The following is a 23749-nucleotide window of genomic DNA, read 5'->3' on the forward strand; positions in this document are numbered from 1 at the left end:
CGGCGGCGTCGTCGTCGTCGTCGTCGGGCAGCAGCTCGATGTTGCCGGTGTACCAGGAGATCCACCACAGCAGGCTGATGAAGAGGATGATGGCGCCCAGGTAGAGCAGCACGTCGTAGAACAGCAGGTCGGCGAACACGCCCGTCAGCAGCACCGTGGCGCCCACCGTGTCGAAGGCCACCCCCAGCCAGAAGAAATGCCGGCAGCGGCCCAGCCCCGAACGCTTCCCCGCCGCCTCCACGCTCTTTTTGGAGAACTCCATGGCTGCGGCCCCCGGACGCCGCCCCGCAGTCGGACGGAGAGGACCCGCTCCGTCGGCGTCGCCACCGGCGGGCTTGGGCCGCTCGGTCTCCATGGCAACGCGAGGGGGCGTGGCCGAGGCCGGAAGTTGGGTAGCCGCTGCTTCGGAGCGTGGGAGGAAAACCTGGCGCGCAGGCGCGGGTCCCGGGGCGGGAGTCCCAGCTCGGTCCCTGAGATGCTTTCTGGGTGGTGGGATTTACATCTCCAGATTCCGGACCCGAACGGAGGGGCTGTCTCTCGTTTGAGTTTGTTTGTTGTTGTCTTTTTTTAGACTATTTCTTGTCTTTTTTTTTTGGGGGGGGTGTACTGGGGATCGAACCCAGGATGCCACTGAGCTACATCCCAACATCTCTGGTCTTCAAAGTTGAGGAGGGTTGTGTTCGTGTTCTTTTCTCCGTCCCCACTCATAGCGATGGCTTTGAGCCCACTCTGAGCCCCTGGTGGGGTCCGTGAGGATACCCGGCCTTTCCCCTTTCTTCCATATCTGGTGTTTTGTTTGTGTGTTTATGGTCCTGGGGCTTGGACTTAGGGACTGGTTGCTGTTCCTGCACTTCTGTGCAAAGTTAGCATTCCACCCCTGGAGCCTTTTGTTGCTTAGTTGGACCTCCATCCTCAGATCTCAGCCTCCTGAATAGCCAGGATTACGGGCATGAGACACCAGTGCCCAGCTTCTTATTTTCTCTTAATACCTAAAACCAAAACATTGGACAATTACTACTAGATTAAAAGTGGACCTATGTTTCCTGATACTCTAAATTTAGTACGAGAAATGAATGTGTCAGAAATGGGAAAACCGTGGCAGTGGTGTAGCGCCAGACGCTCATCTCGATGAATTACTAAAAAACCCAGAAGTGGAGCTATGGCTCAAGTGGTAGAATGCTAACCTTGAGCAAAAAAAGCTCAGGGTCAGCGCCCAGGCCCTCAGTTCAAGCCCAAGAACTCATACACACAAATACAGGAAGCTGAAAATTAAATTTTTAAAAAATGAGTTCATTGCAAACCTAAGAAAGTAAAAGTGTGTGTCATCCTGGCAGCGTAGCTCATGCCTGTAATCCTAGCTATTAAGAGGCTGGTTTCTGGAGGATCTTGGTTGGAGTCCAGCCAGGACAGAAAAGGCCTAGAGATTCCATTTCCAGTGCACGAACAAGCCAGGCTGGAAGTGTGTCTCAAGTGGTAGAATGCCTACTGCAAACAAGCAAGCTGAGCCCCTGCATTCAACCCCTTGTACCTTTAAAAAAAAAACACACAAAACTACATAAAACCTGACATTTTGTGGACAATATGGATGGGAAACTATAACCAAGTACCCACACATTGGTTCCTCAGTTGCTTAAAGGTACAATTTTATTTTTAGAAAATCCTCATACATTTTAGGCTAGATGTGGGCTTATAGTAAAGTTACCAGGGGCATGGCTAACCCCACAACTGCAATCCCAGCTGTTCTTCAGGCAAAAGAGGGAGGATATTGAGTTCCAATTCAGCATAGACGGGACTGGGAAGGTGGCTCAGCAGTAGAGCACTTGCCTTGCATGCTTGAGGCCCTGGGTTCGATTCCTCAGCACCACATAAGCAAAAAGAAAAAAGCCGGAAGTGGCGCTGTGGCTCAAGTGGTAGAGTGCTAGCCTTGAGCTGAAGAGCTGAGGGACAGCACCCAGGCCCACAGTTCAGGCCCCACGACCGGACCAAAAAAAAAAAACAAAAAACAACAACAACAAAATTCAGCATAGACAAAATTAAGTGCAAATACCATACCACTGAGCTGTATCTCCAGCATCATCTTTTTCTTTTCTTTCTTTCTTTTCTTTTTTCTTTTTTTTTTTCAGTTGTGGAGCTTGAACTTTGGGCCTGGGTGCTGTCCCTCAGCTCTTCAGCTGTAGATTAGCGCTCTACCTCTTGAACCTCAGCCCCTCTTGTGGTGCTGAGGAATCGAACCGAGGGCCTCATGCATGCAAGGCAAGGCAAGCACTCTACCACTAAGCCACCTTCCCAGCCCCTCTTAACATAATTTCTAAACCTGGCCTGTTTTCTCCTGAGGTATGAGCAGACATACTTGTTGCCACAAGGTAAAAAATGGCTCATCTTCCTAGAATATTTATTTTCCTTGATAGCAAATACTTAAAGTATTATAAAACCAGTACATTTTGGAATGCAGTCTAAAATTGGAAAGCAGAAGTTATATGCTAAATCCACAGGATACATTATTTTCCTTGTAGGCAACTTAGGAATAATAGTCATTATGGGGTCTAGCAGAATTGAACCCAGGGCTTCATGCCTGCTGGGCATAGCACTCTACCATTGAGCCACATTCCCAGCCCTACTGATTTATTTTTGAAACAGAATCTTCTTGTATTGTCCAAACTGGCCTCACACTTGCGATTCTTCTGCCTCAGCCTCCCCAGTAGCTATGAGTACAGGCTGAAAACTACTTTTTTGTTGTTGTGTTGTTGGTCTTTGGGCCTGAACTCTGGGCCTGGGTGCTGTCCCTCAGCTCTTCAGCCCCAGGGTAGCAGTCTACCACTTGAGCCACAGCTGCACTTCCGGCTTTTTCTGCTATGTGGTGCTGAGGAATTGAACCCAGGGCCTCATGCATGAGAGGCAAGCACTGAGCCACCTTCCCAGCCCTTGAAAACTACTCTTAAATAGTCTGTCCAGTTAAAATTGTAAAAAGATGAGACAAAGTAAATGTGGCAAAATGTCAACGGGGAAAGAATTTGAAATTTGAGCAGGTATTTATTATTCTGTCTGCTAATTTAGAGGCTTGATATTTGTCACAGTAAATATTGGGGAGACTTTGGCTTATAATCAAAAGTTTAGCATAGAAGCACAGGTCAAATGTGGGATTTTTCTCTAGCAAGCTGACATTGACCACCAGGCAACACCAACCAGTTATACCACAGGATACCACTAGGTGGCGAGCTGTTGCCACTTTTTCTTCAGATTCATAGAAGTCAGCTAGTTTGGGCTGGGATTCCTTGTATCTCTCAAGTCCTTGAGATAGTAATTTCTAGAATCCAGTAGGCCTAGAATTTAGATTCTGCTCTGCCACTTAGTCTCCCTATGACCTGGAGAGTTTCCTTTGCCTCTCCAAGCTTTATTCTCCCCATCAGCAAGTGGGAGAAAGCTGTCCACAAGTGGCTTTCTGTTACTAATGGATGATATTCCAAACAACCCCAAGGATAGGCACAGATGGAGACTAGAAGGAAAGACAAAGCTCAAGCTAAAAGTAGTCAGTGCTTCCATCTATTCTTGCCTCAGTCTGTCTACTGTTTTGTTTCATTTAGACAAGGTCTGGCCTTGTAACTCAGGCTTACCTGAAACTTGCTATGGAGTTCACGCTGTCCTCTAACTTACAGGCCTCTAGCCTTCCAATGGCTGGATGACAGAGGTGTGCACTCTGCCCAGCTTTTTCTATCGACTCTGTGTGTGTGTGTGTGTGTGTGTGTGTGCGCACGTGCGCGCCTGGGCACTGTCCCTTAGCTTTTTTCACTTAAGACTGACACTCTACCACTTGAATCACAGTTTCACTTCCGTTTTCTGCTTTTTGGTTTTTTTTTTTTTTTTTGGTGGCTCATTGGAGATGAGTCTCCTGCTGAGCTGGCTTCGTTTTGTTTTGTTTTTCGTTTTTGCTTTTTACCTCAACTTTATTCTCAGAGCCAACCGGTGTGAGTTTACTAACCCTCACATTGTATTGTGGGAATCATACTCCTTCTTACATGTCCCAAAATCTCATCGTCAACAGTGAGCTCTGGTTGCAAAGGAGGATTTACCATTTACACCTTGTAAGGGTCTGTTACAAATTAAGGACACACACACACACACACACACAAGGGTTACTGGGTTGGCTTGGAACCAAGATCCTCAGATCTCAGCCTCGTGAATAGTGAGGATTATAGACTTGAACCACCTAACCCCAGCTTCTGTCTACTTTTGAGAGAAGGAGGAGTTGGCTCTTTGGGATAGGAAGGCAGGCTGATATGGCCGCAGCTCAGCGATTCAGAGAGTGAGCGAGCAGGCAGAGGTCAGCTGGAACAGGTCTGCGTCCACCGTGGCCAGAGGGCAGAGTCAGTGCAGGGCAGCCTTGGAGTGGAAGTAGTAGCATTATTTCTCAGGATAGGGACCATCAGAGAGAAAGCTTCAACTAAGGGATGCTCGCCTCTTGGCGGGACTTGACTGACTCATAGTCCTGGCAAGAAAGGATGAGCAGCGAGCTCCCTGCCTGCATTTCCCTCTGATCTGCCAGTCTGCCATCCACAGGGGCTTGCCAACACCCTGGGTGCCAGTCCTGGTGTCCCAGCATCCTGTGCAGATGTTCCAGTGCTGCCTACCTGCCGTATGCCACATTGGGGCACGTCACGCATGCGCTCTGCAACCTGAACCTCCTGTTCTATCTAGCTTTTCTTGAGCTCTGGCTGAGGACCGGGCACAGCAAGTCTGGACTCACAGGGAGAAAACAGCAGATTTTGTGGGGGGGGGGGGGGAGGTTGTTGGTGAGGAGCTTACCCTCTCACAGGGAAATGTGGCTTCCAAGTGTGGCCCAGGAGTGACAAAGCCTTGCATTTTTCTTTCCCTTTTTTTTTTTCAGGTTCAGGACTAGGACTTGAACTCAGGACCTGCCACTTTTGCTCATTGATTAGAGTTCTTCCAATGGAGCCCCGCCTCCAACTCCAAAACCTGGCATCTTTTGTGCAGGAAGCAGGAAGTGCCTAAAGCCATTTGGAAGGTTCTAGTCTTGCTTGACCTACTCCCTGGTTCTTCATGTGTCTGAGTCTCTGCAGCTTTCTATAAAAAGAGGTAGGCAGGGCGGGGCGCTGATGGCTCACATCTGTCATCCCAGCTACTCAGGAGGCTGAAGTATAAAAATTGTGGTTCAAGGCTGAGAATGTGGTTTAGTGGTAGACTGCTTGCCTCACATGCATGAAGCCCTGGGTTCAGGTCCTCAGTATTACATACATAGAAAAGGCCAGAGGGGGTGCTGTGGCTCAAGTGGTAGGAGTGCTAGCCTTGAACAAAAGAAGCTCAGGGTCAGCGGTCAGGCCCTGGGAGTGGTTGAAAAAAAATTTGGTTCAAAGCCAGCCCAGGCAGACAAATCCAGGAGATGCTTGTCTCCAATTAACTAGTATTGAAAGCCAGAAGTTGTGGTGTCGCTCACGTGTAGAGGGACAACCTAGAGTGGAAATGGAAGCAAAGACTGCAAGACCCTGAGTTCAGGCCCCAATACAGGGACACACTTGTGTAAAGTAAATTAGCAGAGAAGCCACATTTTGAAAGATAGAATATCACACAGCAGTGTGCAGGCAGCCAGTTGTTACAAAGGCCTGCAGCCCACAAATGCACTTCACACTGTTAGAAAACAGGCCAAAGAGGAAAGAAAAAACAAACACAATACCAACAAACCAAGCTCCAGTGGAGAGCTGAATTGGGACACGTGATGACCAGAGAGGAGCCAGGACAAAGACGTGAACACCGAGACACTTGATGTGGCTCATCCGGGTCCAAATAGGGTCAGGGCAGGGGTCAGGGTCACAAAAAATTTCCAGTCCCAGGCATGGAAGTGACAGGTCCAGTAACCTATCAGTCAAGGGCCCGCCCCTATCTCCAGGGATCCAGGCTCACCTCCCCCCCCCCCCCCACAAAATGCCAGACCTTAAACACATATTCAGGTACCTGCAGAACTTTTCCATCTAAGGAAGATAAGCCTCAACCTTCCGTGTAGGGTCTGTTTAGAGGCTACTCAGAGGCTGGTGATTGTGGGGAGCTGATCAATGTAGAATCAGAGCATTCTCGATCTGCAAAGCTCTCCTAAGGTGATCACAAATGCATTTCTCAGAAGCCAAGCCCTCCTAACTCACCTTGAGCTAGGTATCTGCATTCAATGAATGGCCTCTTTCACCTCTGGGCTTTTCAGCACTGGGTGGAGAATTCCCTCCCTCCCAGCTAGAGACACAGGATGGCTGCAGGAAATTACTTTTTCTCAGCCTCCCCACTTCAATATGCATCGTGTGCGGTGAAGGAAGGTCTGAGGTGGAGGTATGATCTACACTCAGGCTGGGTGCCCTCTAGCAGGGCAGACCCGGGGCAGAGGGAGTAGGGTATCCAAGCTGCTCCCTGCTCCTTTCTGGAAGATGGGGTTCACTGTGTCACCCAAGCTGGCCTCTGGTGGCTCATCCTCCTGCTTCAGCCTCCTGAGTTCAGTGCTGGAATTACAGGTGGTCCCTCCCACACTGGGTTCTAATGCCCTCACCCTTTTTTTTTTTTGGCCAGTCCTGGGGCTTGAACTCAGGGCCTGGGCACTGTTCCTGAGCTGCTTTTGCTCAAGGCTAGCACTCTACCACTTGAGCTGTTAGAAATAGGCTAGATTTGATCATCAACAGGCAAGGATTGCTTATTGAGGAACCATGAGGGACATAGATCTCCCCGCAGGTTTGAGGTTGTGTGAGGCATTAGATTGGGGATGGGCTTATATTGCTCTTAACAAGGAAGCAAGAGAATCAAAAATGGGCTATGGTCTCCTGGGGCCAACGGCCGTGTCCTTGGCCAGGCCTAGCTAGGAATAACCTGCCTGAGGACAGGCATGTGGTCAAGCCTGTTCAGACACATCTGGTGTCTTGCTTGACCTGGGGGAATAAGGCAGGAATCCTCCCTTCATATTCCATTTTTAAATACATGGAAAGATTGGGCCAAGAGAGGAGAGGCAAGTCCTTCATAGATTGGGCTGAGAGGGGAGCAACTTGGAGCTATGAGAACAAAACAGATTGCCATCACGTGAAACCCTGAAAGACTATAAAAAGTTGAGGGGTGTCGTGGTCTTTTCCTCATGACATGGGGGCTGTGTGAGGTCTTCGTCCATCTTGCGGAAGATCTTAGCCTCAGAGACAGTCAGATGCCGCGGGCAGTCAAGCCAAGCAGGAACTCGTTTATTACCACACAGCAAGCACTGTTTAAAGCAAAAAACCACGCGGCATAAAAGGGGAGGAAGAGGAACCAACCAATCACTGTAGAGGTCACCCTATCATGCGCCTAAGCTTTCTATACTTTCCCTGCTGTCCACGAGCTGTCCACGCACTGACATCACTTCGCCTGATCGTGGTATCCAATCAGATTTTAACGTAAACAACTCGGGCTCTGCCCACTCAACTTCCTCCCTGCACCATCTTTGCTGCCCATGTGCCCCACAGGGCTGGGGTCTTCAGGGTCCAGATCTGTGCTGGGCAGGGCAGTGTAAGCAAAGCCTCCAGTTGTCTGTAGTTCTAGGATGGCCTTGATTTGTTCCCAGGTGGTATCCTGTGGAGGGCTGTTATCCTGTTGAAGAGAAACTTGACAAAGAAAACACACCCTGGCCACCAGTTAGAAAAGTTCCATTTGGAGCTGGAGCCCAAAGCAGTCAGAAGCTAGGTCTGGATTGGAGTAGGTAAGCGCCTGGTAAGAGGCCTTGATTATTTCCTGTAACTAGCAGGTAACAAAGGTAAGAATGTAAGTTCTAGTCCAGTTAGGAGGTAGACAGGTATGGACATTAGATGGCATTAAATGGGCATTGACTAATTGGATGGTCATTATTTTCTTTTGATCTCCTGATTCTAGTTAATTTGGAAAGGGCAACTCCAGTTAGGATGTGATACAATCCCCTCTATGCCAGGACTAGCATTTGTCCCGGGGGTCTAGGTGCTCATTGCTGGGATGGCTTTTCCCATTTGTTATCTCTTTTGTCAGTCATGGGGTTTGAACTCAAGGCCTGACCACTGTTCCTGAGCACTTCTGTTCAAAGCTAGCACTCTTCCATTTTGAGCCATAGAACCACATCCAACATTTTGCTGGTTATTTAGCCATGCTTCTAGCCTGGCTGGTTAATTGAGGATTTTTCTGAAGGATTCTTCTGCCCTGGCTGGCTTTGAACTACAATCCTCAGATCAAAGGAGTCTTTGCCACCAAAAATCCTTTTTATTTCCAATTAAAGCAACAAGGGGATCAAATAGAAATAGTTATTCTTAATTGCATATAACACTTTAAGATACTAATTGAGGTGAAGACCTTGTAAGCCTTTGTGACTACAACAAAGAATGCCAGAATCATGTCCTTATAGCCCTATATCCAAGGCAGTTTACATGTTAAACAGGGAGAAAAGGCATTTGAGTTAAAAGGTGCTCATTTAGAAGGACCTTGACATAAACAAACACTTCAAGTGAACTTTGGTTTACACAAACAATTACTTTCATAGATGGGACATAAAGAATGAGATGCTAGGGTTGGTTTGTTTGTTTTGTGGGCATGAACCCTGGGCCTAGGCACTGTCCCTGAGCTCTTCAGCTCAAGGCAGGCGCTCTACCACTTGAGCCACAGCGCCACTTCCAGTTTTCTGTTTATGTGGTGCTGAGGAATCGAACCCAGGGCCTCATGCATGTGAGGCAAGCACTCTACCACTGAGCCACCTTCCCAGCCAAGATGCTAGTTTTTAATGTAAATCCCAGCCAACTGTATTACTACTAAGCTCAGGAGGCAGAGTCTAAGTAATTTCTTGCGGCCATCCTGGTGTATCTTGTTGGGGGCAGGAAATTCTCCACTCAGTGCTGAAAGTCTAGAGGTGAGAGAGGCCATTCATTGAATGCAGATGTTAGCTCAAGGTGAGCTTGGAGGGCTCTGCTTCTGCAAAAGGCAGGTGTCACAGCCTTAGGAAAGTTTTCTGATTCTGCATTGATTAACTCCTTAAATGTCCTGAATCACCGACCTCTGAGTAGCCTCTAAGCATACCCTATATGGAAGGTTAAGGCCTATCTTCCCTAGATGGAAAAGTTCTGCAAGTACCTGAGTATGTCCATTTAAGGTCTGGCTTCTTGTCTTCTAAGGGAGAAGGTGAAACCCCCCTCCTCCTCAGGTGATGGGTGTGCCTGGATCCCTGGAGATGGGCCAGGCACTTGACTGATAGGTTACTGGACCTGTCAATCCAATGCCTGGAACTGGGAATTTCCTGTGACCCTGCCCCCTGCCCTGCCCTTATCTATGTAGACCCCAACAAAGTAGGCGCCATTACTCCACACCACTTGTCTCCGTGTTCTCAGCCTGTGTCTTGTCTCTTCTCCAGTCACCGCGGTGTCCTTGTTCAGCTCTGCACTGGAGCTGAATTGGTCTGTTGGTATTGTTTTTGTTCTTTCTTTCCTCTCTGGCCTGTTTCCTAACAGCGTGAAGTATATTTGTGGGCTGCAGGCCTTTGTAACAACTGGCTGCCTGCACACTGCTAGTGCTCTAATAAAGACTCCAAGATTAGACCTCTCCAATGTGGCTTCTCAGATAATTTACCAACTTTACTCATAGATATATTCAGGCCATCTGCTACATCCTTGAACCTTCTGGAGTTTGTCCAAAGCTGTATGGAACACACACACACACACATGTCTGTACAAAACTTTTAAGGCATGCTTAGGTTTTTTTTTTTTTGTTTGTTTTTAACTGAAAATCGGCCATACGTTTTTTGGAATTCCAGTGGCAAAATGGCAGGAGACATTTTTGCCTACTGTTACGATAGAACCACATGGTCAATGCTGGAAAAACAGACCATACAAAACGGAATACAAGGCAAAACGTAAGATTTAGCCAACAACCAACAGACATCAACAGAATCTCTATGCTTAGATGAACATTGATAACAAGAACAGAAAACCTTTAGAATAATTTTGGCAAAAGCTTGGAGGTCACATGAAATCCCATCTTGTGACCTTTATCCCTGACTAGGTAAGTGTCAATCCTCAAGACTTGCAGAGAATTGAGGGAAGGAGGATTTTCTTCAGAGGTGCTAGAGCCACCACGTAGAGGAGTCTTACCTTAAGGGATACATTAAGAAACCAGACTTTCAAGGGAGTAGACTGAGGCAAGAGAAAAGGAATGGGTTTGTGTGCAAGTCTTGAAGGCAAAAATGATGAGTATGCTATCTAACTAGTCCCGTGCTTGGAGCAGACAAGTTTTCACTTAAGAGAATCCAGACCAGCTGCAGAGAGGAGGGATAAAGGATGTGGCAAAGACTTGGGCTTATGGAACCTCTGATTCAGGACAGCTAGCCTTTAAGAGGGAGCCTAGAGGTCTGGAGGTCATCAGTAAGAGAGAGAGAGAGAGGGAGGGAGGGAGAGGAGGGAGGGGGGAGATGGCAATTGCTACAAGGTAAGGAAAGATCCCGTTTCAGAAGAAATAGTTGGAAGGCTTATGGTGAAGGACTTACTGAGCAAGGCAGGCTAGTGGGGGAGGGTGGGCCTCTGGAGTAGAGGTCAGAGGACTTGGTGGACAGAACTGGACGAGCAGACATGATAGTGAGGCCAGAATTCAGTAGACAAACGAGTCCGTTTTCTTTGACTGTCAATCAGTCAGCCCGAGAGTCTCCATATTAGACTGCAGGCAAGCCAATGGGATGTCTCTGGGAGACAATCTGGAAAATTTGGTAGGACTAGAGTCACCTGCCCCCTACCTCTTTGGGCATCCTTGAGGCTTTGGGAAGGCAAATGGATGGATCCCAATAATTAGGAGAGGTCATCCCCCAAAGTCCTAATTAAAGGGTATGTGTGTGTGTCGGGGGCAGGGGGTCAGCAAAGTGTGAGAGACTCCTGGAGTCTCTGGGGACCCCACAGACAAGAAGTGGGGAGTCCTAAAGTCCCCGGGGCTGGGTCAAGAGGCCTCCACCACAAACCGCAGCTGGTTACCTTGTGCTGAACACTTTTAGGTGGAGGGTGGAGTTGGTCAAATGGTGAAGAGCCTTCTGCCTGGAAGAGAGAGAATAGGGGGAGAGATAAGGCCTTTTCTGGGTTTACACAGAGAGCCAATAATACCTCAAGCCATGCTGGACGGCCGACCATGAGGTTGGCTTAAGGAGACCAAGGCCTGGAGGTGATTTCAGGCGGCTGTTTAGCCCAAAGTATGCTGGGAGGGCTCTGCACTCCCAGTGAAGAATGGCAAAGGGACTGGATTTTGGAGTGGGCTTGCATAGAGTTTAACAAGGACACAGAGTATCAAAAATGGGCTATGGTTTCCTGGGGACCCAGGACAGTGTCCTTAGCCAAGCCCAGAGTGGAATGCTCTACCTGGGGTGAGGGGCTAGGGTCTCCTGGGGTCCAAGGGCCATGTGACCTTGACCAGGCCTGGCTTGGAATAACCTGCCTGCGGACAAGCATGTGGTCAAGCCTGTTCATGCGCACCTGGTGTCTTGCTCAACCTGGAGGAATAAGGCAGGAATCATCCCTTTATATTTCCTTTTTAAATACATAAAAAAATTGGGTCAAGAGGGGAGAAGCAAGTCCTTCCTGAGCCACAGTGCCACTTCCAGCCTTTTTCTATGTATGTGGTATACTGAGGAATCGAACCCAGGGCTTCATGCATGCTAGGCAAGCGCTCTGCCACTAAGCCACCTTCCCAGCCCACCGCCCTCCACGTTTTAAAAACCAGAATTCTTGTGCCAAAAAAAAAAGAAGTTTGGCTGCCTCAGTTTCCCCTGCTCTGGTGGTGGTGGTAGTGTGAGGAGGTTGTAGCATGTTGCATGGAGAAGTGGTCTACATTTTCAACTCTAAAGAAGACATTAGCCTGCCTCTCCTCCCTTCCGGTCTCATGTCCTGTGGCTGCCCAGGTAAGCACCGGTGTGGAGGGAATGGCAAAGTGTGTGTGTGTGGGGGGGGGTCTGTGGATAATAGAAACACAGCCCCTGATGCTTTGGCATCCCAGGGTCTGACTCCCCTCCTTTTGGTCCCCGGAGCGGGGGGGGGGTGGGAGATGGGGGGGTATTAGGTGGTGACCAGGATGGAGAGAGGTGGCAGAGGTCACCGGTGGCCTCAAGGCCCAGGTGCAGGCAGTGCCGGGCTCCGCCCAGGCCCTGGGAGGGTGCGGCCTGCGGTGGGGCGGGGCAAGGCGGGGCTGGAGGTGGGGTCCACCTTACCTTGCTGCCCGCCAGCCAGCGGCCGGGCCGCACTGTCCCACACCTGGATGGGCCGGCCACCGCCCCGCAGCCCACCACCGTCACCAATGCTGCTGCTGCTGCTCCCGCTGCTGCTGCTGTTGCTGGGCCCCGGCCTGGGTGAGTGAGCCCTCCCCCCCCCACCCCAGCCCCCTTCCTCAGGTGCTGCCACAGACCCAGGGGCCCTGACCCCCCACCTCTCCCCGGGCTTCCCTGCTCAGCACCCACCCAAGGGATTTATAACCAGCTCTGTCCTGCCCCCTGCACATGCCACCCATTCTCGGGGATCCCCATCACGAACTGGGGAGCCCCAGGGAGGGAGCCCCTCACTCCCACTCCACCCCTGGCCCTGGCTGCTGCCGTGCCCATGTGGATCTGTGGCATCTAAGGCTGGGGAGCAGGACACCACCATGGGCTGGGTTTCACTGAGTAACCCCCCATTCTGGGGGTGCACGCCCTCAGCCCCCACCAACCTGGCACATGGGGACACAGAGCTGGTCCCCACCTTACCTGCAAGCAGGTGCATAGATTCAGCCGCAGGCTCCCAGAGACACCCTATGGGGGGGGAGCAGGCGCACCCCGGTGAGACCCCCAGGTTCAACCTCACGGCTGACAGACACTGAAGTGTGCACACACCGACCTGGCTCTCCGAGAGGAGGCCGGCCGCGGGCAGACAGGGCAAACAGACCCCGGCCTGACCTGCCCCTCCTATATTGGCGCAGAGGGAGTGTTTTCTTTGGTTCCAAACCCAGTGCCAGGGACAGGGGGTGTGGCTCAAGAGGCAGAAGTACTTGCTTGCCTAGCACCTCTGAGGCTCCGAGTTCAAAGCCCTGCACTTACTAGTCCAGTACTGGTGGCTCCCGCTTGTCACCCCAGCAACTGGGGGGAGGCTGAGATTTGAAGATCACAGTTTGAAGCCAGCCTGGACAGGAAAGTCCATGAGATTCTTCTCTGTAGTTAACCAGCGAAAAGCTAGAAGTGAAGGTGTGACTCGGGTGGTAAGGGACCGTTCCTGAGAGAAAAGAGAAAACAACCACCACCACCACAACAGAAGGAATTGAAAATGTGAGCTGCTGGTCTGGTCTGAGATGCCGGGGAGTGGTTAGGTCAGGGACAGGAGTAAACTTTGCAGACAGCCCCGGGGGAGGGTGCTGGGGGATGGGTGCTTGGTGCTTGGTGGATTCAGAGGTTTCTTCTTGGAAACTCACCCAGGGCATCCTGAGCTGCCCGAGTCAGAGATCTGCTCTGAAAGCACCCCCACGCCCCCAGGCTGGAGGGTCACCCTCCAGAAGTGGGCAGGAGGACAGAATGTCCAGGTCCCTGGGCTACCTGGGAGACAAGGCAGACACTGCAGGGAGGTGGTGGGTCCTGAGCAGGGCAGGGGGCAGGGGCAGGGGGCAAGCACTTTCAGCAGGGTCAGCCTGTAATGGGTATGACTGGAAGGGTGGCTGGGTGCTGCTGAGGGCTGGGGGCCTGGCTTCCCTCAGACCTTGTGTGCAATGGGGACTCTTGAGTTTTATTCGGAGCCCATGAAGGTTCGAAGCCGGCATGTTAGTTGCTTGGGAGTGAGAATCAGTCATCCAGACAGGAACGGGGCTAATTTTTTTTTTCCCCTAGTCCTGGGGTTTGACTCAGGACCTGGGCACTGTCCCTGAGCTGCTTTTGCTCAAGGCTAGCACTCTACCCCTTGAGCCACAGCACTACTTCCAGGTTTCTCTGTGTACGTGGTACTGAGGAATTGAACCTGGGGCTTCATGCATGCTAGGCAAGCACTCTACCATTAAGCCACCTTCCCAGCCCGCTAAACTCATTTTTACGTTTTCTTCTTCTTTTACATATTTCTAGTCCTTTGCACCATTATGCTGCTCTTTCTACTAAGAAAATGTGTGCGTGCATGCGTGCGCGCGCACACACACACACACACACACACACACACACACACCTGTGTTCAAATTTGCTCTGGATTCCTTAAAAAAAAAAATCATTGTGGGCCAGGCATGGTGGTGCACCCCTGTAATCACAGAACTCAGGAGACAGAAGCAGGAGGATCTCAAGTTCTAGGCCAGCCTGGACTACACAGTGAGACCCTGTCCCACCATCTCCCACCCTCTAAAAACCCGTAGTGATGAAAGCATGTTCTTTTTGTTGCTGTGGTTGGTTGTGGGGCTTGAACCCAGCGCCTTGGTGCGGTCCCTGAGTTCTTTCACTCAAGGCTAGCACTCTACCACTTTGAACCAGAGCACCACTTCTGGTTTCTGAGTGGTTCATTGAGATAAGAGTCTCACACTTCCCTGCCTAGGCTGGCTTTGAACTGCGATCCTCAGAACTCAGCCCCCTGAGAAGCTAGAATGACAGGCGTGAGCCACTGACGCTGAGCACTATTGCCCTTCTTTAGGACTAGAAAAGTCCTGACCTGCAGCCTCTGACCCTTGTTCCCCACCCAGCATCCGGGAGGTCACACGTGTACCGCCGGGGGATCCTGGAACTGGCGGGAACCGTGAGGTGCACTGGCAACCGACCACCTATCGCCTACGTGAACTACGGCTGCTTTTGTGGCCTGGGAGGACATGGCCAACCCCGAGACGCCATTGACTGGTGCGTGAGTATAGGCTTGCACCGGGCTAGGAGTAGTGAGGGGCCAGGAGGATGGGCCCCACACTGAAGTTGGGGTTTGGTGGGGGGAAGATGCCAGCGCCTCTCATTACAAGGCCCTGGCTGGCTTGCCAGTGAAGACAAATCTTATTTATGGATGTCGCCAGTCCTGGGGCTTGAACCCAGGGCCTGGGCACTGTCCCTGAGCTTCTTCTTGCTCAAGGCTAGCACTCTACCACTTGAGCCACAGTGCCACTTCTGGCTTTTTCTCTGTACGTGGTACTGGGGAATCGAACCCAGGGCTTCATGCATGCTAGGCAAGCGCTCTACCACTGAGCCACCTTCCCAGCCTCTGAAGACAAATCTTGATGCCAGCTGCTTCTCACCCTGGCCAGGCAGGGGCTGATGGCACTGGCTGAAAAGAAAGTGATAGAAAGGTCTGGGAAGGTGGCTTAGTGGTAGAGTGCTTGCCTTGCATGCATGAGGCCCTGAGTTTGATTCCTCAGCACCACATAAGCAGAAAAAGCCAGAAGTGGCGCTGTGGCTCAAGTGGTAGAGTGCTAGCCTTGAGCTGAAGAGCTGAGGGACAGTGCCCAGGCCCAGAGTTCAAGCCCCATGACCCACAAAAAAAAAAGAAAAAGTGATATAAAGATAACCAGACTTCCTATGTGCCCTGGGAACTCCCTGGCCCATTTTTACAACAGGCCTCCTTTCATATATGAAGAAACTGAGGCACAGAGACATCAAATGACTTGTCTGGGGCTGTGCAGAATGTCAGGTGTGGGAGGTGGAACTGGAACCCAGGCTTCTGGCTGGATTGGCACTCTGGGCTCCGCACTCTGCCCACCGGGCAGGAGGAAAGCCACTCTGCACAAAGCCATCCCTTCCCAATGGCTTTTGAGGCTCAGACCCCCTGTGTGGATGAAGCCCCCCCCCCGGCTTGGGTCTGTGGGGTCCAGACACTCACCCACCTCCACACGGCTCAGAGGGCCTGGCCCAGAGTGTTCATGGATACAGAATACACAAATGAATGAACGAGTGACTGAATGAATGAGTGGAGGGACCGATGTGAACAGGAAGTATTTACTGAGCTTTATGGGCTCTGGGCTGACAGTAGGGACAGACCTGCTTTGACAAGAGCGTGTGACAGGAGATTGTCATTACCTGAGGACATAGCAGGTGGCCTAGGAGACATCTTGAGTGGAGGCTGCTGCGGGGGCTGACTGAAGGGACCAGAGTGGGCTTGTGGTTGCTGTAGACACAGGGTACAGAGTGGGCACAGACCCTTTGGGGCAGAGAAGAGGCCAGGGTGGCCAAGTTCAACATGCATAGAGCAAAGCAGGCACACAGGGTAGAGATTGTGCGGGGCACAAAGGGACTCAGACAGGTTCTCTTCCAGAACCCGGTCCATCAGGGATGAAACTGCCTCAAGTGTCCACCAATCACTGTCCACTGGCTCCTAGGAACTCTCCACTCACCTAGCCGGATGGCCAGAGCTGGCTGCAGGTGGCTCACGCCTGTAATCCCAGCTACTCAAGAGGCTGATATCTGTGTGTGTGTGTGGGGGATCACAGTTCAAAGCCAGCCCAGGCAGGAAAGGTGTGTGAGACTCTGATCTCCAATTAACCACCAAAAGCCAGAAGTGGGCTTACAGGGTAGAGCACTAGCTTTGAGCAAAAAAAAAAAAAAAAAAAAAGCTCAGGGTCAGTACCTAGGCCCTGAGTTCAAGCCCCAGGACCGGCCCAAGAGAGAGAGATGGCTTGAGAGACTCCTGCCTTCTCCCAGCAGCCTTTCTGCCCCACCTCTCCCTCCCCAGGTGCTGTCATAAGCATGACTGCTGCTATTCTCGAGCTGAGCAAGCCGGCTGCAGCCCCAAGCTAGGACGCTACTCTTGGGAATGCGTCAACCAGACCATCCAGTGTGGTGAGCATGGAGCGGCCTAACGATGCACTCCTCTTCCCACTCAGCGTGGAACAGCACGCGGGTTTCTCTCATCTGAGCCATTTCTACATCGAACACTTAGAAATACATACACTTCCAATGAAAGTCATTTCTTAAGGTGTCTGTTGGGGCGGGGTTGGGGGATGGAGGAAAAATACAGAAATGATGCCAGATATAAACAATCTAGAAGGCAGCAGGGTTTGGTGGAGCTTGTTTTAATCCCAGGCTACTCAGGAGGCTGAGGTAGGCAGATCAGGCTGTCCAAGGCCAGCCTGGGCAAAAGACTTTATCAAAGCCGCCCCCTCCCTCCCGCCCCCAAAAAACACACCTAAAAGCTTAAGGGCTGGAGGTGTGGCTTAAGTGACAGAGCATCTGCCTAGTAAGGGCAAGGACCTGAGTTCAAATCCCAGTGTTGTAAGTAACAACAACAAAAATACCAGAAGAAGGGACTGGGCACATTAACTCACAAATTGTAAATGTTCTGTAATCAGTGCTCTGCTCTGAAGAAAGGGCAAGGTAGGTTGGACCAGAGATGGACATGGAAAATCATGGATGACTTTTCCAGTCAGAACGAGAAAGGAAAAGAAGGTGGTACCTGTGGCTCAGGTCTGAATGCCTCACTTCTTCTCAGGAGGTTGAGATCCAAGGGTTGGAAAGTTCAAAGCCAGCTCAGAGAGACAAATCCCAGAGGCTTTTATCTCCAGGTGACCAGGAAAGAGTCAGAAGTGGAGGCATGGTTAAGGGGTAGAGCGCCAGCCATGACAGAAAAAAACAAGCAGGAGTCTGAGGACTTGAGTTTAAGTCCTACTATGGGCAAAACAAAAGAACAGAAGGAAGGAAGGAAGGAAGGAACGAAGGAAGGAAGGAAGGAAGGAAGGACGGGTGGGTGGTAGGGAATTTACATAGTGGTACCAGTCGACTTTCTAGGTAGCAGTGATATAGAGAGCTCAGAGTAAAGGTACACACCTGTAATCTCAGCCTTTGTGGGTGGGTGGGGAGCTAAAGTAGGCTACACTATGTTAAAATAAATAAATAACTAGATACGTAGATAAAATAAAACTTTAAAGAAGATCAAAGCTGAGCACTGATAGCTCATGCTTGTCATCCTAGCTACTCAGGAGGCTGAGATCTGAGGATCATAGTTCAAAGCCAGCCCAGGCAGAAAAGTCCATGAGACGAATCAACCACCAGAAAGCCAGGAGTGGAGCTGTGGCTCAAAATGTTAGAGTGCTAGCCTTGAGCAGAATTGCTCAGAGACAGTGCTCTGGTCCTGATTTCAAGCCCCATAACCACCACCACACCACCACCAACAACAAAAAGAATTTCCTGCCCTGGCTGGCTTTGAACCGCACTCCTCAGATCTCAACTTTCTGAGTAGCTAGGATTCCAGGTGTGAGCCACAGCACCTCACAATTATATACATGTTTAGGGTTAATGGAGCCCCAGGCAGCATCCCCTTATCCACTCTCCTGTTTTAGGATTGGGAAACTGAGGCCCAGGGGGAGGAGATGACATGTCCTTAATCCACCTTTCTCCAGGATGGGCAAAGAGGAGGTGAGAGGAAGCTTGGTGAGGAGTTCTCAAGCTCTTCTCTCTCCCTTCCGTTTGCTCGTCCTGCTGGCTGGAAGCCCCCCTTTGAGATGTTTACAAGATGTTTGTTGATCTGTTTGCTGCTGCTGTGTGTAGAGCTATCCAGCCCCAACCGAAGGAGAAGAACCAAAGTCTCTATTATGCATTTTTGGACTAAAAATATTCTCTTATTCTGTTTGGAGATATTCTGAATATAGTTGTTTATTTAATTACGGGTCTGGCTCATTTTCCATTTATGGGCCTGACAAATATATGAAAAGTTTTAAAGCCTGTCATAATATTTGCTAGCAGGATTTAATTTTAAGGTGAACCCATAGGAGCTATTTTTCCTTTTGCTGAGTGTGTGTGACAGGGTCTCACCCTGTAGCCCAGGGTGCCCTCACTCACTGGATCCTCCTGCCTCGGCCTCCAAAGTGTGGGGCTCACAGACAAGTTTCTTTGTGTGTGTGTGTGCTGGTCCTACAGATTGAACTCAGGGCCTGGACTCTGTCCTTGAGCTTTTTTTTTGCCCAAAGCTAGCGCTCTACCACTTGAACCACAGCTCCACTTCTGGCTTTTTTTTGGCAATTCATTGGACATAAGAGCATCAGGGGCTTTCCTGCTGACTGGTTTTTGAACTGTGATCCTTTGGCTCTCAGTCTCCTAAGTATCTGGGATTACAGGCGTGAGCACCAATACCCCATAGCCTCTTACCTCTTATCGACCAAATGGGAATACTATAACAGGCTTGTTGTGTTTGTATGAATATTGGACATAATGTGGAGCCTGGGTGTATTCTCAGCAGTGTTACTGAGAATCCTATCAGGGCCAGGCTCCATGTGATGTTTTGAGTGAATCAGAGCAGCAAGGTCTTACAGTCTAGAAAGAGGAGACAGGAGAAGGAGGTAACAATGCTCAATAGGAAATGTACTCATTACCTTACTCATGTAACTGTAACCCCTCTGTATAGTATCTTTACAACAAAAAAATTGTAATTAAAAAAAGAAAGAGGAGACAGGCAGGTAGAAGGCAGAGCTCAGTGTTAAAGTCCCTAACACGCAAGGAGAGAAGCTGGCCCTGTAAAGAAGTAGTGGGGCCACAATCAGTACAGATGTCCTGGCGTAGGAATGAATGCTCTCAGTTACACAGGTGACAGTCCATGGACTTTTGGCTCCATTGTTTCTGGGCTTGATGGGAGGTAGAGCATCATGGGAGAAGGGTAAGGTGGTACAGAGCTGTCTTCATGGTGGCCAGGAAACAGAGAGGGGGTGGGGAGGAGGGAGAGTCCCTCTGAGTATACACCTAGTGTGCCACTTGCTCCTATGAGGCCCCACCTCTGGCAGGTTCCACCACCTCCCAATATTGCTGTAGATTACGAATCCATCATCAGCGGATGACTCCATCATTGAACGCAGAGCCCTTATGGTTCAATTGCTTCTCAGTGATTGGACCCATTAATCCTTCAATGCAGGAGTCTTTCTGGGCAAATGATAATACAGTGTCTGCAACAGAGTCCTTGTGAGTGAGAACAGGTGACAATGTTGGATAGAAGTGAGGGGTCCAGGTAGCTTTCTAAGATGTAGCCAGGGAGCCAAGGAGTCATCTATCCACCCACCCCATCCATCCATCCATCCATCCATCCATCCATCCATCCTTGGTCCATCCATCATTGGTCCATCAATCCACCCACTGTCATCAATCATCAATCCACCCATAAATCCATGCATCTTTATATTAAAAATCATTATTTATTGTTATTATAAAGGTGATGTAAGGAAGTATTACAATTACATGAGTCAGGTAATGAGTACATTTCCTTTGTACAGTGTCTTCCCTTCCCTCACTCTCTCCCAGTCCCTCTCTCCTGTCTCCACTCACTAGTTGTATTGTCCATATGTCTTTTCAAAAGTTATGTTTAAAAATTATATAAGTAGTTTTACAAAGAGGTGGCCATTCAACGAATCAGTTTATACATACAATGCATCTTGATCAATATCACCCTTTTCATCATTCCATCCATCATCCATCGTATTACCCTTCCTCCCTTCTTTCCTTTCTGCTTTCTTTTCATCCTTCCTTTCCTCCTTGCATCCATCTATAGAAGGATGTTCTCTCTCTCTCTCTCTTTTTCCAGTTATGGGGCTTGAACGGTGGGCCTGGGCATTGTCTTCAGCTCAAGGCAAGTGCTCTGCCTCCTGAGTAGCTAGGCTTACAGGCGTGAGCCACAGTGCCTGGCTGGATGTTCATTCTTATTTAACCATAGTATGTGTTCTTTGTGAAAAAAGAAAAAGTCAGGCATTTCAGAAACAGTCTAATATAGACAGTTACACTCCAGCCACCAGAATTAACTAGTGTCTAAGTTTGGCATCTTCATTTATGTGTGTAAATCTACACACATATTTAGATCATTACATACAGTGTACAATTTTCTTTTTCACTTAACCTTGTGTCTTAGACAACTTGGAACAAAGGGGCCGACCTCATTCTCTCAAAGCTTGACCTTCTTTTCCTCTCTTCTCCTTTCCTTTCCTTTCCTCTTTTAAGTGGACAGCCAGGAAGCCATCAGGGCAGCTAGACATTATATAGATCAGGCTGGCCTCCCACTTGCTATGTATCCCAGATGAGCCTTGGCAATCCTCCTAAATCAGCCTTCCAAATGCCGAGATTGCAGGCATGTACTACCACAACCCAGCTATGGCAGGGCTGTCCAGCTGTGACACTGTCAGCATGATGGGCCACATAATTCTCTAGTGGGGGCTTCCCTGTTGCACCCTGAGATGTTTGTAGCATCTCTGTGTTTTACCCACTAGATGGCACTGGCAACTCCACCCTGCTACCCCCCCACCCAACAACCTCAGCATGGTGCTAACAACCAAAAATGTGACATTGTGTCCTAGTTGATGCTGACTGTGGTCCATAATGCAAATGTACTTTATTTTGACCTGTCCCCAGTGTATGTAGGTTTTTGTTTTGGTGAGATGTTTTGTCACTGTGAAGGGAAGCCTGGCGTCAACAACTTACCAGGCAGAAAGGTTTTATTTTGGTTCATGATTTCATGAGCTGAGGGTCCAGCCATGGTTGCCTTGGCTCTGCTTTGGGCCTGAGGTCAGGCTCAATATCAGGTAGGAGGTGGGAGCTTCTGGAGGAGGAGGAGGAGGAGGCTGCTTCCCTCATGGCAGCCAGGAAGTAGAGTGAGGAAAGGACAGGAAGTCCCCTTTAAAGACACACCCTCCCCCATGACATGCTCCCTCCCACTGCATCCCTCCTTCTAAAGTTTCTAGAACCTGCCAAAATAGCACTGCCAGCTGGGGATGAAGCAATTGCCCATGAGCCTGAGGGGGACATTTTCTATCCCACCTCCTAACCTCCTGCCCTGCTCCCCTCCACAGGCCCCTCATGAAGATGGGCCCTCGCAGTCCATCTCCCAGGTGCCCCAAATCTTAGCCATTCTAACATCGTTCAGAAATCTAAATTCAAAGTCTCTTCAGAGACTCAAAACCATTAGCTTAAAAGGAAGTTCAAGATATCTCAAAGCACGATGGTGTAGAGCACACAGTCCTATTCCAAAGGGAGGAGTAACAGAATAGCAGAGAAGGATTGAATCAGAAAGAACATCATGTATGGACCAAAGGGAGGAAGGAAGGAAGGAAGGAAGGGAGGGAGGGAGGGAGGGAGGGAGGGAGGCGGGTGGGCGAGCGAGCGGGCAAATAGGAGTCTTGTGCATGCTAGGCAAGCGCATACCCAGCACCGATCCTGTGTTAATTGAGGTCTTGGGCTGAAAGTTTAGATGAGTTGGCAGCGCAAGGAGCTGTAAAGCAGGCATTTCAAACCCAGTCCCTCATGGTTGCCAGGCGCCTTGTATCTTATCTAAGTGGATCACCAAATGGAACCACGTAATATTGTCTCAGAAGAGAAGCCAGAAACTTGTGTGGACTTTGGACTCTTTATTGGAAACATCAAGTCCCTATTGTTTTTATTTTCTGCCAGTCCTGAGGCTTGAACTCAGCAGGGCCTGGCTGCTGTCCTTTAGCTTTTTTTGCTCAAGGCTGGTACTCTACCACTTGAGCCACAGCTCTACTTCCACCTTTTGGTGGTTAATTGGAGTTAAGTCTCTCAGACTTTTCTTTTGTAAACTGGCTTCAAACTGTGAGCCTCAGATCTCAGCCTCCTGAATAGCTAGGATTACAGGCATGAGCCACAGTGCTGGGCTTCAAGTACAGATTCCCATGAGCAGATGCAGAGGGACAAGGTAAACACGGTGCCACATTAGCCTAATTTATAACCTGACCTGCCTTCAGCTTTACCAGCTTCCCTGGTGTCTGCCCTGGGTCTCTGCAGGTCCCTGTCTTACCTCAGTTTCCTCACTTCTTCCAGGATCAACAGAAAACAAGTGCCAAGAACTAATGTGCAAGTGTGATGCGGAGTTTGCTCACTGCTTGGTGGGGACTAAGTACCACCTAAAATACCTCTTCTATCCCCAGTTCTTGTGTGAGGCAAACTCGCCCCCATGTGACTGAGCGTTGGGACCTGTCTAGTCTGCTGCACAAGGAAATAAAGCTGCTTTTCACTACCGAACAATGGCATCCAGTTTTCTGCAGAAGGCAATTGAGGCCAAGTGATAAAGCTGCAAGCCTGTGGTTGCGCGTGCGCTCTTTCTCTCTCTCTCCATCCTGGAACTCAAGGCTCAGCTTGTTTATTTACTGATTGATGAAGGTCAAAAGCCCTAGGTGTATTTTATAAGACCACAACTGGATTGGGTTTGGTATCAAGTTTTATTTCTTTCCTGTGTGTATGTGTGTGTGTGTACTGGGACTTGAATTCAGGGCCACTTGAACTCTAGCTGGCCTTTTTGAGCTGAAGGCTAACACTCTACCACTCCAATCATATCTCCACTTCTGGTTTTTTGTTGGTTAATTGGAGATAAGAGTCTCATAGACTTTTCTGCCCAGGCTTGCTTCCAATCAGAATTCTCAGCTGTCTCCTGAGTTGCTGGGATTACAGGTGTGAGCCACCAGTACTGACCTGCTATCATTGTTGAGGTCTAACTCACTGGAAGGCTTTCTATTCCAACTGTGAGCTGATGGCTAGAGGTGACATGTGAGTGGCCATCTTGCCCTGCGGTAGGCCACACTGGAAGCGAAGGGTCTTAAGGATGAACTAACTAGCTGGGAGCTGGAGATGCGGCTCAGAGGTAGAGAGCTTGACTGCAGAGCCTGGGGTTGCATCTCCAGCACTGCAAAAATGTCAGATGATCACGTAATACACCACCCTTGTTACATTCAAGTGAAGCAATTGTTACCTTAATGGAGCCTTTCCCCTTCCACTGCTTGTAACAGTTAAAATTTATTTCTTGGCACCCAGGTATGGTAGTGTATGCCTATAGTCCCAGTTACTGGGGGGGCTGAAGGGTGGCTTTAACGCAGGAGTTTG

General features: G+C 49.7%; 2 protein-coding genes across 2 annotated transcripts in view; one reads left to right on the plus strand and one right to left on the minus strand.

Annotated features, from left to right (window-relative positions):
* Tmem238 (transmembrane protein 238) overlaps positions 1 to 355 on the minus strand; it is a 1173-nt gene extending 818 nt beyond the window's left edge. Inside the window, exon 1 of the mRNA XM_013011206.1 lies at positions 5 to 355. Coding sequence (XP_012866660.1) covers positions 5 to 355 — 351 coding nt within the window. The remainder of the gene's footprint in view (positions 1 to 4) is intronic.
* Positions 356 to 12246: 11891 nt separating this feature from the next.
* Positions 12247 to 22836, plus strand: Pla2g10 (phospholipase A2, group X). The gene is made up of 5 exons (XM_013011207.1): positions 12247 to 12341; positions 13194 to 13201; positions 14662 to 14812; positions 16626 to 16732; positions 22694 to 22836. Exons 1-5 carry the CDS (start codon positions 12247 to 12249, stop codon positions 22834 to 22836), a joined length of 504 nt encoding a protein of 167 aa, XP_012866661.1.
* Positions 22837 to 23749: the final 913 nt, after the last annotated feature.

The sequence above is a fragment of the Dipodomys ordii genome, unplaced genomic scaffold (genome assembly GCF_000151885.1).
Source record: "Dipodomys ordii isolate 6190 unplaced genomic scaffold, Dord_2.0 Scaffold14, whole genome shotgun sequence".
Taxonomy (NCBI): domain Eukaryota; kingdom Metazoa; phylum Chordata; class Mammalia; order Rodentia; family Heteromyidae; genus Dipodomys; species Dipodomys ordii.

Coding starts and splice junctions, on each gene's coding strand:
- Pla2g10 (XM_013011207.1), top strand. CDS start 12,247: ATGGGCCGGCCACCGCCCCGCAGCCCACCACCGTCACCAATGCTGCTG. Junction 14,813..16,625: donor CCCCGAGACGCCATTGACTG/GTGCGTGAGTAT, acceptor CTCCCTCCCCAG/GTGCTGTCATAAGCATGACT. Junction 16,733..22,693: donor CAACCAGACCATCCAGTGTG/GTGAGCATGGAG, acceptor CACTTCTTCCAG/GATCAACAGAAAACAAGTGC.